At 56.7% G+C, this 16,330-nt stretch overlaps 6 protein-coding genes across 6 annotated transcripts; 3 read left to right on the top strand and 3 right to left on the bottom strand.

Moving 5' to 3' along the window:
* Positions 1-144: 144 nt before the first annotated feature.
* On the bottom strand, positions 145-2,262 carry EX895_006384 (uncharacterized protein; the record flags this gene model as incomplete). The annotated part of the gene is made up of 1 exon (XM_029886976.1): positions 145-2,262. The coding sequence occupies one exon, from the start codon at positions 2,260-2,262 to the stop codon at positions 145-147; it is 2,118 nt and encodes a 705-aa protein (XP_029736468.1).
* A 1,195-nt stretch (positions 2,263-3,457) lies between these two features.
* EX895_006383 (uncharacterized protein) lies at positions 3,458-5,092 on the top strand (the record flags this gene model as incomplete). Its single annotated transcript, XM_029886975.1, has 1 exon — positions 3,458-5,092. One exon carries the CDS (start codon positions 3,458-3,460, stop codon positions 5,090-5,092), a length of 1,635 nt encoding a protein of 544 aa, XP_029736467.1.
* A 1,234-nt stretch (positions 5,093-6,326) lies between these two features.
* Positions 6,327-8,564, top strand: EX895_006382 (uncharacterized protein; the record flags this gene model as incomplete). The annotated part of the gene is made up of 1 exon (XM_029886974.1): positions 6,327-8,564. One exon carries the CDS (start codon positions 6,327-6,329, stop codon positions 8,562-8,564), a length of 2,238 nt encoding a protein of 745 aa, XP_029736466.1.
* Positions 8,565-8,779: 215 nt separating this feature from the next.
* EX895_006381 (uncharacterized protein) lies at positions 8,780-9,985 on the bottom strand (the record flags this gene model as incomplete). The annotated part of the gene is made up of 1 exon (XM_029886973.1): positions 8,780-9,985. One exon carries the CDS (start codon positions 9,983-9,985, stop codon positions 8,780-8,782), a length of 1,206 nt encoding a protein of 401 aa, XP_029736465.1.
* A 1,257-nt stretch (positions 9,986-11,242) lies between these two features.
* Positions 11,243-13,363, bottom strand: EX895_006380 (uncharacterized protein; the record flags this gene model as incomplete). Its single annotated transcript, XM_029886972.1, has 1 exon — positions 11,243-13,363. The coding sequence occupies one exon, from the start codon at positions 13,361-13,363 to the stop codon at positions 11,243-11,245; it is 2,121 nt and encodes a 706-aa protein (XP_029736464.1).
* A 1,397-nt stretch (positions 13,364-14,760) lies between these two features.
* On the top strand, positions 14,761-15,801 carry EX895_006379 (uncharacterized protein; the record flags this gene model as incomplete). Its single annotated transcript, XM_029886971.1, has 2 exons — positions 14,761-15,364; positions 15,464-15,801. The coding sequence occupies 2 exons, from the start codon at positions 14,761-14,763 to the stop codon at positions 15,799-15,801; spliced, it is 942 nt and encodes a 313-aa protein (XP_029736463.1).
* Between the last annotated feature and the right edge of the window lie 529 nt (positions 15,802-16,330).

Below are 16,330 nucleotides of genomic sequence, written 5' to 3'. Positions count from 1 at the left end.
GCATGACGGTCAAAGCCAGGTCTCGCACTCGTAGATCACTGCACGACAATGCCGCTCACTGCTTATCATCGTCGGCTTGCACGAGCCCTTTGCTTGTACGGATCCGCAACGGTGATTTTGATTATGATGACGATGCAGAACGGTCTACTTCTTACAGCAGGAATCGGCCTCAGCCTGTTTGTGCGAGAGCAACGTCGACTGGTTGGCCGCCTGAGTGCTCGTCGGGATGTCGAGGATAGGACACGTCTCCCAGAAGTCGTTGGGTTTGAGCGACATCATCAACGACTCGATCGGCATGACGGGGAAGTCTTCAACACGCGGGTTGTGCGTCAGCCCAAACACGGCCCACAGCACAATGTCCTCGTTGACCGTCGACTCCTTGTGCTTGCTGTACGTCTCCAACCCTCCCTGCTTGCCGTTGGACTGGTTGGTCCATTTGCCACCGGCCCACAGCTCGTCGTCGCGGTACTTGGTCACCCACACGTGGTGACGCGCAAACTCGGCTCGTGCATACGCCACCGAGTCCGGATGCGCCAACAGCAGCTGCGTCGCCGGGAGGTGCATCTTGTACCCGACCGGCTTCTGCGAGATTGCGTTGATCTTGTTCGGGTTGGTGATCTTGAACGTTCGGTTCTTCAGAGGGTCCAGGTTGGCTCCACCCTCGTGTTCGAGGACTGTCTTTTGCACCGTGTAGCCCGTGCCGTAAGGGTTGAGCAGCTTGTCCTCCTCCGTCGAGAATGGCATGGTCACACTGTCCTCGTAGTGCACCGTGTTGCCATCGCCATCGATGCGTGGGTCCACACGAACGCAGAAGATGTGCTGATGGTTGGTACCCAACACACCTCGAGAAACGACGTTTCCGTAAGGCGAGGTCTTGCCGGCATCAATCGACGAGACCGACAGCACCCCCGTCGCACGCACCTCGAACGAGATGGCACCCGTCTGGTCAAAGTGCCACAGGAAGATGTACTCGTAGTTGGCCACCGTGATGATGGTCTGCAGCACGAGCGTGCGCCGACGCACCACGTACGGGTTGTTGGTTCGGTAGTTGGTATGCTTCATCCCCAGTCCATCGTCGACCTCGTGCATGCACACGACGTTCTGCTGCTGCAGAAGTTCTCCGTTTGGCAGCGCAAGGTGTCCGTCAAAGTAGTGAATAGCACCGAGGCAGTCACATCCCAGGCTGAGACTGTTCGCAGTGAACCCGCACGAGGCATCCCCTACATCGAAAGCCTGCTTGCGGTGAAGCGGAGGGCGAGGATCGCCGTACGGCACGGTCATTTCCGACATGGACAGTCTGTGGAACACGGAGCGGTTCTTGAAGCGTAGGTCGTGCAGCGCGAGACCCTCTCGCGCGGTCCACGAGATGCGGAACTGCCATCCTTGCCACTCGACGCTCTTGCCATTGACAGTGAAAGAAGGACCTTCGGCCTGCTGGACGATCAAGGGCTTGAGACCAGCACGAGGCTGGAAATCTTTCTGCAGATGAGGCATGTACTCGCGCTCCTCCATGTTGGCCTTGGCCCAGCCCTGCTTCCAGGTGTGAACCATGCCGTCGGCCGAATCGCCCGTGTAGCACCAGTCAACGTGGGTGATCTTGCCAGAGTTGACGTCGACGACAGGCACAAACGGAAGAGGCCACGAGTAGTGGAACGAGTCTCCGTCCTGACCCGTCCTGGGCGGCTTGAGATACATGAGGAACTGCATCAAGAACGGCTGGTCCTCGACCGAGTCAGCACCGTAGATCCATGGATCCGAAGCAACAGGCGTTTCGGGGTCCAGGCCCAGCTCCTGCAGTGCTTGCTTGACGAGCGGATCCTTGACAATGGCCATTTCGAACGCCTCGAGCTGCGTAATGTCGAGATTGGTTCTGTGGTTGCCAGGAACCACGGAATGCGATTCGATCCTTTGCGATGCAACGTCGATGATGGCCTCGTGAATCTTGGCCGTTTTTGGCTCGATGTAGATGCTCTCGAGCTTGCGCGGCAGAGGTGCAGGTTTCTCACCGGCATGGTAGGCGTCCAACCAAGGGAGCAACATCGCTTTACGAGGTTCCTGACGCTGGATCATCTTGAACCAGGGCTCGAAGCCATCGTTTCGGTGGAAATCGCGCAGCAGCTCGACTGCCAGCTTATTTTCCGCGGGTGTGATGTCGTCCAAAGGGTGCAGTTCGGAGCCAGCAACCTGCTTGGTGGGTTTGGAAGCAATGCCGACAGAACTGATGGCAGCGGTGCCGGCAACATCGACTGCTGTGGGTGCCATGATGAAGATTTACCAAACGGCGCAAACACGGTGGAAGGGTGCAGGATAGGTGTCGAAGCTGACAGACAAGCAGGAGACTGGACGATCTTAAATAAACGAATTCAGGTTCTGGTCTGAGCTCGAACGCTTGTGGTTGCTTCGACTGGGCGAAATTGACGCAGTATATGGGAGCCTGAACGATAAGCTCGACAAGAAGGCCGGGCGGACAATTTGTTTCCGAAGCTCTAACGAAGGAGCCGAGAAAGGCCGCGCCGTGCATGCGCTTTGCCTTCTAAGCAGTGCAGTCTTGGCTGCCGACTGGGTTTCGTTGTCACTACAGGCCAGGATGCTGTTGTCAAGCGAAGAGGTATGAAGCAGAAGCAGGACTCAGCAAACGCGCGGGAGCTTATCACGCAAGCTGAGGGACTGTTAATCTAAGCGTCGCTTACCGTCGCGAATAAGCGCAGTCTTCCGATTGGCTCGCTTGTCCAATTACGCGCGTTGACAGCTCCTTCTCTCTCAGCGAGCATCCAGCCTCTCTCGCCACTCTGTACATACACCACCGGGAGGTATTGCTGGCCTTCCCGTTGTGCTTGCTGGTCAAAAACAATCAGCCAATCGAAAGCTGTCGCTTGCATCAACAACGGCTCCTTTACAGTTACGCGCGTAGCAAGTAGCCTTATCGGAATTCAGGTGCCATCAGCGTGGACGCTTAAACGTCAATTAGCAGCACCACCGCACCGCAGCAAGTCGCATCTCCCGCGACAAAATTTGAGGTCCCGAAAAGAGAGAGAGAAAGAGGAGAGTGTATAACGGGCGCCAACCCACCTTTGTTCCCCACGTGAATCGGTTAAAGCACACCATAAGCGCTCTTGGAATCGAAATACAGTATGTACGTGGGCTCGACCTGAGAATTGCTTATCGCTTCCCGCCTGTGCGACGTGCGCGGCGCTGTTGGACGTGACGAGTTCTCGGTTTAGATCTGCTCGCGGGTCGATAAGCTTGCATGCTTCTACTCTCGGATAGAGATACACTCTTACCCCACAGGGTGCGTGCTCCTTATCACTGCAGACCGACCGTGCATCATGTGGCTGGCGGCTCCTTGATCGATATAACTAGAACGCAACTCTTGTCTACGTTGAGTCGAGTACTCTCGCAAGGTCCTTTCAGCCACCGAAACTGCCGCGCCTCTCCTCTGCTTCACCTGCGCTTCAAGATGGGGACGGATGACAAGGATGTGTCTTTGAATGATGCAAGCTCGAAGCCCCAAATCACCGTAAACGAATTGGATCGTCAAGCACCCGTCCGTTATGTCGGTGACGGCAACGAGGAGCAAGCATACGATCGTACTGATGGCCAGGCGATGCTGGGCAAGAAGCTCAGCACGCTCGGGGCGACTGCTCTGGGTTACACGACGCTTGCAACGTGGGTGGCGTACTCAGCGACTTCTGCCACCGCTCTCGCAAGCGGAGGAGCCAACGTGCTCGTATGGGGTCTCGTCATTGTCGCCTTCTGCAACACGGCTGGGTGCATCACGATTGCTGAACCTGCATCCCAGTTCCCGTGCGCATCGGGCCAAGCGGCCTGGGTGTATCGCCTACACGGCCGACTGCTATCGTACATCACGTCTTGGCTCGTGCTGCTAGGCTACCTGTTCCTCAGCGTTGCGGGCGAGGTCATGGTGTCGACAATAGTGCTGGCCATGATCAACCTCACGTTTCCTGGGTACGTGATCCAAAAATGGCATGTGTCGGTGTGCATGATCGCAACTGCTACGTTTGTCTTTTTGGTATCGGCGTTTGGCAGCAAGTTCGTATCGCGCCTCAACGTGTTTGCGTTCACCTGGTCTACGGTGGGGCTGCTCGCGGTTGTCTTGACGCTGCTGATCCAGACACGGGGCAGCTACAACACGGTGGAGTTTGCACTGGTGGACATCACCAACCTGTCCGGGTGGAACAACAACTTTGTTCCTTGGGTGCTTGGCCTCTCTCAAGCTGCGCTCGCCACGACGGCCATGGACGCAGCGTGTCACTTTTCGGAGGAGATGTCTGACCCTTCAAGACAAGTTCCGATCGCCATCTTCGGCTCGTTTGGGACGAGCGTAGTGATCACTTTGGGGTACTCGTTGGTGCTGGTCTTCACGCTGCCTCCGCTCGAAGAGATCATCTCGACGCCGACGGGGTTCCCATTCGCCGAAATGCTGCGCATCAAGACGTCACGAGAGGGAGCTATCGTACTGTTGCTGATTCCACTGGTGGCGATGCTGATCACGGTGACGGATGTGGTCATGGCGACGAGCCGTTGCATCTACGGGTTTTCTCGACAGAGCGGCTTCCCGCTGTCGCACTACTTTGGCAAGATCAACGGCAGGTTCGACTCGCCGGTGCGTGCGGGAGTGCTATCGCTGGTGGTGCAGAGCCTGATCTGCCTGATCTACATCGGCAATCAGGCGGCGTTCAACGCTCTAATCTCGGTGCCCACACTGCTTCTGGCGGTGTCTTATTCGATTGTCGCCTACGTCTGCTTGGTAGCCAGGCGCAAAGCCGGACAAAAGGACGCAAGCTGCTCCACGGACCAGGCGAGCCAAGACGACAAGACGAGCGAGGGAAGCGAGTGCGACAGTGCGTGGGAGCCACGGTTCAAGATGGCCACGTGGGTGACGGTCTCTTCGAACTTACTCACCATCGGGTTTACGATTTTGTTGTGTGTCTTCCTATCGTTGCCGCCTACGTGGCCTGTGACAAGCGCCAACATGAACTACACCTCGGTGTTTCTGGTTGGCAGCTTTATCGTGCCGGGCGTATGCTGGAAACGCTACCGGAGAGTCTATCAAGGACCACTTGTACATTGACTCAGACGGGAGCATCACAGATCGGCCGGCGCATACGCAAACCACCATGACTCGACTATCGTCCGTTGATAAGCAGCTTCGCAATCGCGATGGCGGGTGGCGTGGCCCGGGACAGTATGATCGGCCGCGATGAAGCTGAGTATGAGACTGAGCAAAGATAGAGATCGCATAGAAGCTTCGACACTCACCGAACAGACGGCGACTCGGCGAACCATCGGATGCACATGCCTTCTTATGGTACAGGAAACGCCGATTTTAGCTGCTGAGCCACACACTTCTTGGCCGCGATTGCCCGATCTCGGAAATAATGTCTGAGCTAAGAGTTGGAAATGTACAGCAGCAGCAACTGCAGCATTCACATGTTTCACACGAGCCTTGAGCATCGACTTGTTGGCTTGGAAAAACACGCGGAAAACCTGTGAGGTCACATAGGCAGCGGTCGGGGAAAGCCGATTAAACTCAAAATTCTGGCGATGAGTGCTTCGATGCAGTATACTGTAGAGCGCCGAATTTCAACTTCTCTGCAGCTCGCCCACCCCAGGCGGCAAAAAGAGCGGCGACCGAAGCCAAGCCGGAAAGCCGGGTGGCCAATCGAAAGTGTCGCAATTACATTTCATTACGACACGCCTCCACGACTGCTGTGACTACCTGCACCTGTGCTGTGATTCTCGGCAGCACACAATGGTCAGCTTTGCTTTTGGCGCGCGCACCAGCCATCCTTTCCTTTCCGGTTCGGTTGAGGCGAGCGGGGGATGTTCCATTTCTTTCTACTGCCAACTTGCTGCTCTCTGCTGTTGCGTCGCTGCTGCCTTCGCTTTCGCCGATGAAGTCTTGCCGTTCGCCGTGATGTCCTGCTGCTTAGCTGCTCTGCTGCTTCCGCTGTTGCACTCGTCGATTGCTCAGCCATTCGCCATCCATGGCATCCGTGGTACCTTGGTAGCCTCTGGCTTTCCGCCACTTTCCCCGAAGTGCCCGTCGCCGCCATGTCTTTCACACTCTCCCCGTACGCCTGCCGTGTGATTTCGTATATATCTCGGCCATGTCTGCCATTAGTCACGTCCGCACGCCACATCTACTCTCTTCCACCTCCGATTCTGACAGACCGTCATCATCCTCTTCCTCTTCCGTCTGCGTAGTGACGATCGCTTCTCTTTGCCTACGCCTGTCATCAGTCATCCCTTCTATCGCTTAGCTCCCTTCTATCGCACCTAGCCACACACTTCAAAACGCAATCATGGGAGAGTGCCCAGTTGCCCACAACCTCGACCGCAAGCGCGTCCCCGCTGCCGGCTTCGGCACCAAGAACAGCGACTGGTGGCCCAATGAGCTCCGTCTCAACGTCCTCCGCCAGCACCAGGCCAAGTCGGATCCCTTCAACGCCGAGTTTGACTACGCAGCGGCCTTCAACAGCCTCGACTATGATGCTCTCAAGAAGGACCTTACGGCGATCATGACCGACTCCCAGGACTGGTGGCCTGCCGATTACGGTCACTACGGCGGCTTCTTTATCCGAATGGCGTGGCACGCTGCTGGTACCTACCGTGTCCAGGACGGTCGTGGTGGCGGTGGAGAGGGCCAGCAGCGATTTGCTCCCCTCAACTCGTGGCCAGACAACGGAAACCTCGACAAGGCTCGTCGTCTCCTGTGGCCCATCAAGCAGAAGTACGGAAACAAGATCTCGTGGGCTGACCTGCTCCTCCTCACCGGTAACGTCGCCCTTGAGTCCATGGGCTTCAAGACCTTCGGTTTCGCTGGTGGCCGTGCCGACACCTGGGAGGCCGACCAGTCTACCTACTGGGGTGGCGAGACTACCTGGCTCGGCAACGACGTCCGTTACGAGGAGGGCAACAAGGGCGGCAACCCCAACGACCTCAAGAACCGCAACCTCGACGAAGCGGTCTCTGCCTCGCACATGGGCCTCATCTACGTTAACCCCGAAGGTCCCAACGGTGAGCCCGACCCTGTCGCTGCTGCCCATGACATCCGCACCACTTTCGGTCGTATGGCCATGAACGACGAGGAGACCGTCGCTCTCATTGCTGGTGGTCACACCTTCGGTAAGACTCACGGTGCTGGTAACCCCGAGCTTGTCGGTCCCGAGCCCAACGCTGCTCCCATCGAGGCTCAGGGCTTCGGCTGGGCCAGCAAGCACGGCTCTGGTAAGGCTGGTGACGCCATCACCTCCGGTACCGAGGTCGTCTGGACAAGCAAGCCCACCGAGTGGTCCAACCTCTACCTCAAGTACCTCTTTGAGTTTGAGTGGGAGCACGACAAGTCGCCCGCCGGTGCCAATCAGTTCGTCGCCAAGAACGCCGACGCCATCATTCCCGACCCCTTCGACCCCTCCAAGAAGCGTCGCCCCACCATGCTCACCACCGATCTTTCGCTCCGCTACGACCCAGCTTACGAGAAGATCTCGCGTCGCTACCTTGAGAACCACGACGAGTTCGCCGATGCCTTTGCTCGCGCCTGGTTCAAGCTGCTCCACCGTGACATGGGTCCTCGTGCCCGCTGGCTCGGCCCCGAGGTGCCCAAGGAGACCCTCATTTGGGAGGACCCCGTCCCCGCCGTCGACCACCCTCTGGTCGATGACCGCGACCTTGCTGGCCTGAAGCAGGCCATCCTTGCCACCGGTGTCGAGCCGACCAAGTTCCTCGCCACTGCCTGGGCTTCGGCTGCCAGCTACCGCGACTCGGACAAGCGTGGTGGTGCCAACGGTGCCCGCATCCGCCTTGCGCCCATGAAGGACTGGGAAGTCAACAACCCCACCCAGCTCGCCGAGGTACTCAAGGCGCTCGAGGGGGTTCAGCAGCAGTTCAACTCGTCCAACCAGGGCGGCAAGAAGATCTCGATCGCCGACTTGATTGTTCTCGCTGGTAACGCCGCTCTCGAGAAGGCTTCTGGCCTGCCTGTACCCTTCACCCCCGGTCGCACCGACGCCAGTCAAGAGGAGACCGAGGTGGACACCTTCCAGTGGCTCGAGCCCAAGGTCGACGGCTTCCGCAACTACGGCAAGTCTACCGAGCGCGTCCGTGCCGAGCAGCTCCTCGTCGACAAGGCAAACTTGCTCACACTCACGCCTCCTGAGCTCACCGTGCTCATCGGCGGTCTCCGTGCTCTTGGGCTCAACTACGACGGCTCGGATCACGGTGTTTTGACCCACCGCCGCGGCCAGCTCACCAACGACTTCTTCGTCAACCTGCTCGACATGAGCACCGAGTGGAAGGTTGCTGACGGCAGGGGCGACCTCTTTGACGGTGTTGACCGCAAGTCTGGCCAGAAGAAGTGGTCTGCCACCCGTGCCGACCTGATCTTTGGTTCGCAGGCCGAGCTCCGCGCCCTCGCCGAGATCTACGCCCAGTCTGACAACGGCGACAAGTTCTCCAAGGACTTTGTCGTTGCCTGGAACAAGGTCATGAACCTCGACCGCTTCGATGTCAAGAAGAGCAACATCGCCCGCGCCAAGTTCTAGATCGGTCGTTTCACTGGATTGTTTCTGTAGCGCTTTTGATTCCCATGCCTTTGATTATTGTACGAAATGCGTATCTGCGTTTGCTATATCTTTTTTTTTTGTCTTGCCGCTTCGTTTGTGTGGTTGATCCATTGATCCAGGCTGCACTTTCAAAGATTGTCATGCCAGTCTCGGTTCTGATTCCATCAAGATGGGGTCCTCCTACGTGAACGGGCCTACGAAGCATATGCGGCGTGCACCTGAGGTTCGATCTGAGCCAAGATTCCGAGTGTGCCCATGTCCAGGAAAGGTCCGATCTGCGACTGCACCATGCCGCAGGTGCCGTCCTTAAAGTCGGCCCACCAGAAGTTGTTCTGGATGCCACACCAGAACAGGGACTTGTCGCTACGCTTGAACATGGGATGTTCGACGAGCAAGCGTAGTCCTCCCAGGGCCCATGTTTTGGGGATGCCTTTGACGGTGCAGCCTTCGAACCAGTTGGAGATTTGGGGGTCGGTGTTGGGGAACTCGCGGTCCATGTCGTCGGCCAGTTTGCCGTGGAGCTGCTCCTTGATCAGTTCGTCGACGCTTTGGCTCGAGAGGATCTTGGCGCCGCTCTTGGGGTGTGTGCCGCCGTTGAGCAGCGCGACGAGCACCTGGCAGTACTCGGCCGCATTTGCCCATAATCCCGCCCCGCCGTACTGCACTTCGATCTTGGACTCGTCCGCCTGCATCCAGTGCTCGTTGGCAGAGACGATCCCGGACGTGTCTCTGTAGTGCGACCCAACCAGCTTGTCCGCCAGACCAGCGGTCTTCGGCAGGAAGCTGGCGTGCTTGATCCCGAGAGGCGCAAAGATGTTCTTCTGGAAGTACTCGTCGAGCGAGAGACCTGAGACCTGTTCGACCACCCGGCCAGCCCAGTCGATCCCAAGGCCGTACTCCCACTCGGTACCGGGCTCGCTAACATAAGGACCCAAAATACTCTGCTTGGACGCATCAAAACTGTCGATCACCCTCCGACCCTTGCTTGCCTCCAAGTCCTTGAGCTGTGGGTTGAAGAACGAGTAGCCCAAGCCACACGTGTGCGTGAGGCAGTTCCACACCGTAGGCACCTGCTTGGGCTTGCGCTCGTCGATCAGCGTGACCTGTTCGAACTCGGCCACGTGGCGCGTGACGGGATCCTGCAGGTCGAGCTTACCCTGCTCGACGAGCTGCAGGCAGGCAATGGCGGTGATGAGCTTGGTGCAACTGGCAATCCAAAACACCGAGTCCTTGGTCATCGGTGCCACTTTACCCGCTTGCTTGACTCCCGCTGAAGCCCAGGCAATCTCCTTGCCCGTCTTGTCGGCGATGTACACCACTGCACCAGGAACACCGTTTGGCTGCGAAACGTCGGCCGTGGCAGCGTCGAGCACTTTCTGAACTGTATCCTGCAGCGACATGGTGGGAATCTATCGCTCTCTCTGATTCGTGTCTCTCCGTGCGTGTAAGGTGTGGCGTGCCTGTTGGGTCTTCACCAGGCAGCTTGTCCGATCGAATCGTCGAGCTTTATAACAGAAACAAGCGCGCCTGCGGGACGCTGGGAACATTACCCGACCCAGTCGGCTTACCGGTTGGGGATGAAGGCCGACCGCAGCATGATTCCCACCGGCACTGGGCACAAGCTGAGACAGGGTCCCCTGACCTGCTGGTACAATCCCCACGCCAAGTGGATACACCGCAATTTCCAGCTGCGGGGAAACAAGTGTTGTTGCACGCCATTGCTGCTTTTACATTCCAATGAGCTCCCACCGGAGAGGTACGAGCGTGCAGGGTGGGAGACTGCCGCGGCCAACTAGCAACCAGGGCTTCACCTCGCTTATACAGGTGTGCAAGCGGCTCGACGTGCCTCCAAGCGAGCGCGGCCACATGATGCTCGCCCTACTGGACATGTTTCTTTCTTAAAAACGCTGCGCGCCACGCACGGTCCACTCACTGAGAGTTCAACAACCCCCCATACCAGTCAGTACCAAGGTGGTGGGTACTCAACTCGCGCCCGGGCACCGACAGGTATCAAGACTACTACGCTATAGCGCAGCAGCTCGTCACAGCCTCAGGTGGGCCTGCAACGAGGGTGGCTTGGTACGAGGACGGCGTCTTGTGTGCTGACTACATCGAAATGCAGCGATGGACGCAAGGTGGGTTTAGATAACCATCTGAGCGGGTAGCGTCGGTGGGACAATTCTCATCACGGTCCCACTCGACGCCCGCCCGCCTGTGGGGTGTCTGGACTCTTTTATTTGTGGCTCTCTGTCGCTGGAGTGAACTACAGTATCATCGCTGCACCTGCCAAACGGACTCCTACTTCAGATGAAACATCACTCAAGGACGAACTTCGGGAAGTTTCTGCTCGACACCCAATATCGGGCTCGCGTTGTGGATCACCGGGCTACAAGGTGACACTTCGCTTCAATACGAACAAGGGCGATCAGTCGTCACCAAGAGCTACTGTCGCAAACAAAGACTAGCGGTCCATTGTCGTACTGTATCCCTACCCACCGTGAAAGGCCGAGTGATGCGCGTCAGCGACATGAAGTTTACTCTGCGCGGGGGACGTAGCGAGCGGATGTTGGTCATCATTGTCCCTACCCGACAGCATATATAGGCCCTTTGAAATCTACATTGAGGAGACCAAGCAATCTGATATAGAGGTACGCGGATTAGAAGATGAGCGGCTGCTTCCAACGCCTTTGTCGGCAAATATCTTTGAGTTCAGAGACCTGATCGTACGGGGCTTTCGGGGGATCTGTTCCCGTCTCGCTCGCTCCTTTTTCGGCAGAGTGAAGGTGCTGCTGCTCGTAAAGATCGCGCCGATCCCAGATGGCTTTGATCAAGTGGCGACAGAGAAAGATGCATTGGGTTTCGTCGAATCTCTCCCATAGAAGTAATGATCTCCGGCAACGTTGACGTCTCTCGGTGCGTGACTGTGCGAAGGCACAATAGACATCAGAGCCAAGTGTAAGTTGTGAGCCCAGTGCCAGAGGAACGGAGTCACCACTACCAATCTGGATTCGCTCTGGAAGCGTCTTGCTGCATGGCAGAATCTCGGCAGAAGGATCGAGGGTACCGAAGATCTCGGAAGCACATTGAAAGTAGGCCCAAATCAGTGCACCGTCTGGCGCTCGAATCCACCACTTGCCTCGAGCCTCCATCGCTTGCGCCAGCTGTAAATCTGCGTTGGATATGCCAGTACTACTAGCGGTCACGAAACGAGAAGCATGGGCAGGATTTGCCTGGTCGGTGCGCTGCTGCTTGCGTTCAAGGAAGCGAGTGACTTTGTCAACCTCGAACCACACAGCATCGGTTGATTTCAGGATCGTCCTGCAAAGGTAGACGAGCGACGCGGACTGAAGACACTCGAAGATGAGGTATCGCAGCTCGGCAGCAATGCTGTCGTCTTGCACCAACGACGAGGGCCGCGCAAGTCGTATCTGTGTCTCGATGGCATCGACTTGCTGCTGCAGTTGCAATGATATAGATCCCTCGAGAATATGCGATAGTGACGCTGCAGGCATGACAAGCGGCGGCGAAGTGGCAATGGGTGGTTGGAAGGCCAAGATCTCGGGATCGCGGCTTACTCGAGTTGTGCGTTCAACGGCTTCAAGCAGGTCAAGGGGCCATCCAACGACGCATTGCATCGAACAACCGATGGGATCCTGGCCTGGATCGCCGAGTTCTTCCCATCGGAAGACGTGCTGAAAGATGTCGGACATGTCACCTTGCTCGCTTGCCGGTCCCATGGTGCGCGACATGGTCTCCCACCACAAGAGGATGCGAACAAAGAATCTGAAGGCGGATCCGGGACCTTGATCGAGCTCAGAAAGCCAGAGTCCTGATTTTGAAGAGAGTGCCTTGCGAATCACCGTGATGGCTAACGCTGTGTACGCACGCGAGCTGGTGGCAAAGCCTCTACTGAACTGTTCGACATGGGCAATGAGGATGGTGCCAGCCAGAAGCTCAAGGACCCGGTGAGCAGTGGTGATGCGCTCTGCAGCGTGAAGGATGGCATTGGGAGAGTCGAGTGTGCCAACGCTGCTGTCCCACTCAGTCTTGCAGCGTGAGAAGTGGGCATGTGCGAGGCCTTTTTTGCGTGGATCTTGGGCCAGACTGAGATGAGTGAGACCCAAGCAGGCCACAAGGTCGAGGATGACGGGGGATTCAGAGGCGAGCTGTGCAAAAAAGATTCGCCATACATTTGTATCTGCGGACAAAAGATGAAAGCAGCGTGCTGTTTCGTTGAAGAAGAACGAAACTGACTCGAGCTGGACCTTGGTTACGCACAGAGCACGTATGCGCCGCTGTAAGTCAGACTCGGATATGCGTTCGAGCGCAGGAAGTGCGGAGCGGGTCGCAACGGGCGGTGAAGAAGCAGTATGATGTCCGAGATTGTCCAAGGAGTCTGCTGGAGAGGCTGTCAAGATCGACAGCCATTCCTCGTTCAACCACGCCGGCGAGTCTAGGTGAGCTGGGACAGGATGAACACCAGCAGCGGCGCTTGCTAACGCCGAGAGGCCCGAATGGGGTGATGAATGAGCACCCTGCGAGGGAGTGCTCTTCTGAGATTCCGATGAAGCAGCATGTTGTGCTTGAGCTTGGGACTGAAGAGTGCCTTGCTTGTCGTCGTGTGCAAGATCACTTTGCACTTTGATACTGTCCGTGGCGGTGCCGCTGCTAGGTTGGGGAATGTCGTTGGCGATCGAAGAGCACAAAAGATCCAGCCAGTCGTCCAGATGTCGTGGAGAAGTAGTTGGAAGTGGACAATGTGACGTGACTGCCTCCATAACATTGGTTGACCTGAAACCGTGCCAAGTTGTTGTCTCTTGGTGGTCAGCTGCGTCCGTTGGCAGGTGTGATAAGGAAAGAGCTGGTGGCAACGCTGACAGTAGAGACGAAGACTGAGACGGCGACAGCATCTCCTTTGAGGGCTTGGGCCTTTGTTGCTGCTCTTGTCCGTAGCCTTGACACGTTCGACCATCTTCAAGGCAGCGGCGGCAGTGAGGGCGTTCTTCGTCGCACTTGATTTTGCGCGTTCGACAGGTGCTGCATCCTGCGCGACTGCGTGTGAAGCGGCGTTTTGGTACTAGCGTCGCGGAACGGGGTGTGGGAAGCTTGGATATGGCGCGCTTGTTGGAAGAGGCGTCTGATTGCTTTGCTCCTACATTGTGCGTCCGGGTGATTTCAGGAGGAGGTTGGGGAGCAACTGGTTCGCGAGTCGGTCGGGCGTTTTGTTTGCGCAGTGAGTTTTGGATGGAGACATGATGAGATTGTTGATGCGGGGATGTAAAGGACCTGGTTGTTGTAGCCGGTCGTGGACGTTTCGCTGAGCGTTGTAAGGTACTTGGAGATGAGATGGAGGGCGATGATCGGCGGTGCCCGTCTTTGGAAGCGCCTGCAGTCGTCATTTTCCTACATGGCGAGCCTGCAGCTAGCGAGCCATTTGCATTGAGGAATGGCAGTACCCACGAGCACTGCTGAGATGAAACGAACGACGATCAGGTCAAAACCAGAAGAAGTCAGAAAAGCTTTGTCGCTGCAACCAAGTCGGTTAACAGCAACTGCAATCTGGCGTGAGGCGTCATTGGACCCTGAGCTTTCGTGGATGGGAAACACGATAGGCTAGTTGGCCTGAGCACTAGTGGCAACCCTCGGCGAGTTACCACCGCCCAGCTAATTGCAGGTGGTGACCTCACGTTGCCGCTCCACAAACTTGGTTCAGCTCTGCAGCATTGGGGTGCTGATATGCAATTGTCCGCTCTGCTTCCGCGCTTTTCTCGACGGTGCCGCGGATCCGTCTGCAGTTCACGCGTGCATGGTTGGCACTTCGCTGCCTGAGATTACGCCCCATCCGCATCCGTTGTCGAACCATCTTCGTCGAATGGATTGCATCGGCGTTGTAGGGACCGGAAAATCCCACAGTGCAACGCCAGACCGAACGCTTTCACGATAGACTTGCACGCCTCTAGCACCGTCACACAAGAAGCTACTTGCACCGCAGTCACACAAGAACCAGGCGCCATCTCCGTGTTTCTCGAGGTGTTGCAACCTGGCGCACTTACAAATATCCCCACAATCAACTTTCCATCCTTACACTCATACCACTTCCTACTTTCCATCCGGCACTTCGACCTTCTCGACCTTCCTGCTAATTCACTTGCTCGGGAAACTTGCCCCAACAGATATGACAGCGCCAGTTAGCACAGCCTACCAACGCGAGGACGTCACCTTCGCCTCCGGCCCCGGCTCCGATCGCTGCGCCGCCTGGGTGTATCGCCCAACTGGACCCCCTCTTGCTTCCGCTGATGGTAATGCCACCCCTGGCAAGTACCCAGCTATCGTGCTAGGCCACGGCATTGGCGGCATAAGAGAGTACGGGCTGGATCGATATGCCGCTCGCTTCTCAGAGCAAGGCATCGTATGTGTCGCTTTCGACTACCGCCATTTCGGAGGAAGCACAGGCCAGCCTCGCCAGCTTCTCGATATCAGCTTGCAGCAGGAGGATTGGAAGGCGGCTATCAACTACACCAAGAATCTCGAAGGTGTTGACGAAACAAGGGTCGGCATCTTCGGCAGCAGCTTTGGTGGAGGCCACGTTACCTACATTGGTAGCTACGATCCTAGCATCAAAGCAATCATTGCGCAGTGCCCGTTCACATCTGGTTTTCACTCGAGCCGCACCGTCGGCTTTTTGCCGCTCTTCAAGCTGGCCGCTCTCGGGATCAGGGATCTCTTCTCGACCGGAAATAACATCGTGCCCGTGCTGCTCGCAGGCGAACCCGGCTCAGGTAAGTTCTCGTCTATCGTGATAGCTTGCTACCGACCCACATGTGCAACTAACCCGCCTCTTTCTTATGCCTGCTACCCTCCTTTTTCTTCCGCAACAGCTGCGTTGATGAACTCGCCCGAAGCCATGGACTACAGACTCATCGTCCCTGAAGAACGCCTAGAGACAGATCCCAAGTATGTTGCCGCACGCTTCGCTCTCCACATCGGCTTCTACAACCCGGGCTGGCGCACCTCGTACATCAAAAGTCCCATCCTCTTTGGCATCTGCGGCAAGGATTCCGTTGCGCCGCCTGGACCTACGCTCAAGTACGCCAAGAACGCGCCGAACAGCACAGTCAAGCTTTACGAAGAAATGGGGCACTTTGACATCTACGTCGGAGAAGCATTTGAGCGAGCCACCGCCGACTACTGCGACTTCCTCCGCGCCAAGCTCTAGCATCTTGGTGACTGTATCAAACACATTCTACCATGTTCACCCTTCATAGAGTTCCGCACTAATAGTATTACATCCATATCGCAAAACCCAACTCTTACTCGAGCAGTCAAAGTGTGTGCCAGGATGACTGCTTCCGTCGCTCAGCGCGTTGGATCGAGCGAAGCTGGCATCGCTCGTTAAGCCAAGTTGTCCATCTTCCTGTCTGCCGACCGTCTTTGCTCCTCGTCGAGCTCAAGATAAGTGTAGTCAGGGCCAAGTCAAATCAAATCGCAAATCGTTTGGGCTAAACTACAAAGCGCGCTAACCCCTGTTGTGTGCGTCGAGCCCCTGATGCAAATTGTTAGCTGGTCCGATGCGGCAGTCAGGGTGGGTGAAACTGTCGGAATAAGCACTTTGGTAACTATCTCTTAGGGGTTAGGGTTAGGGTTAGGGTTAGGGTTAGGGTTAGGGTTAGGGTTAGGGTTAGGGTTAGGGTTAGGGTTAGGGTTAGGGTTAGGGTTAGGGTTAGGGTTAGGGTTAGGGTTAGGGT

The sequence above is a fragment of the Sporisorium graminicola genome, chromosome SGRAM_9, assembly GCF_005498985.1.
Source record: "Sporisorium graminicola strain CBS 10092 chromosome SGRAM_9, whole genome shotgun sequence".
NCBI lineage: Eukaryota > Fungi > Basidiomycota > Ustilaginomycetes > Ustilaginales > Ustilaginaceae > Sporisorium > Sporisorium graminicola.
The sequence above is the reverse complement of the archived record's forward strand: the minus strand, read 5'-3'. Positions and strand labels throughout refer to the sequence as shown.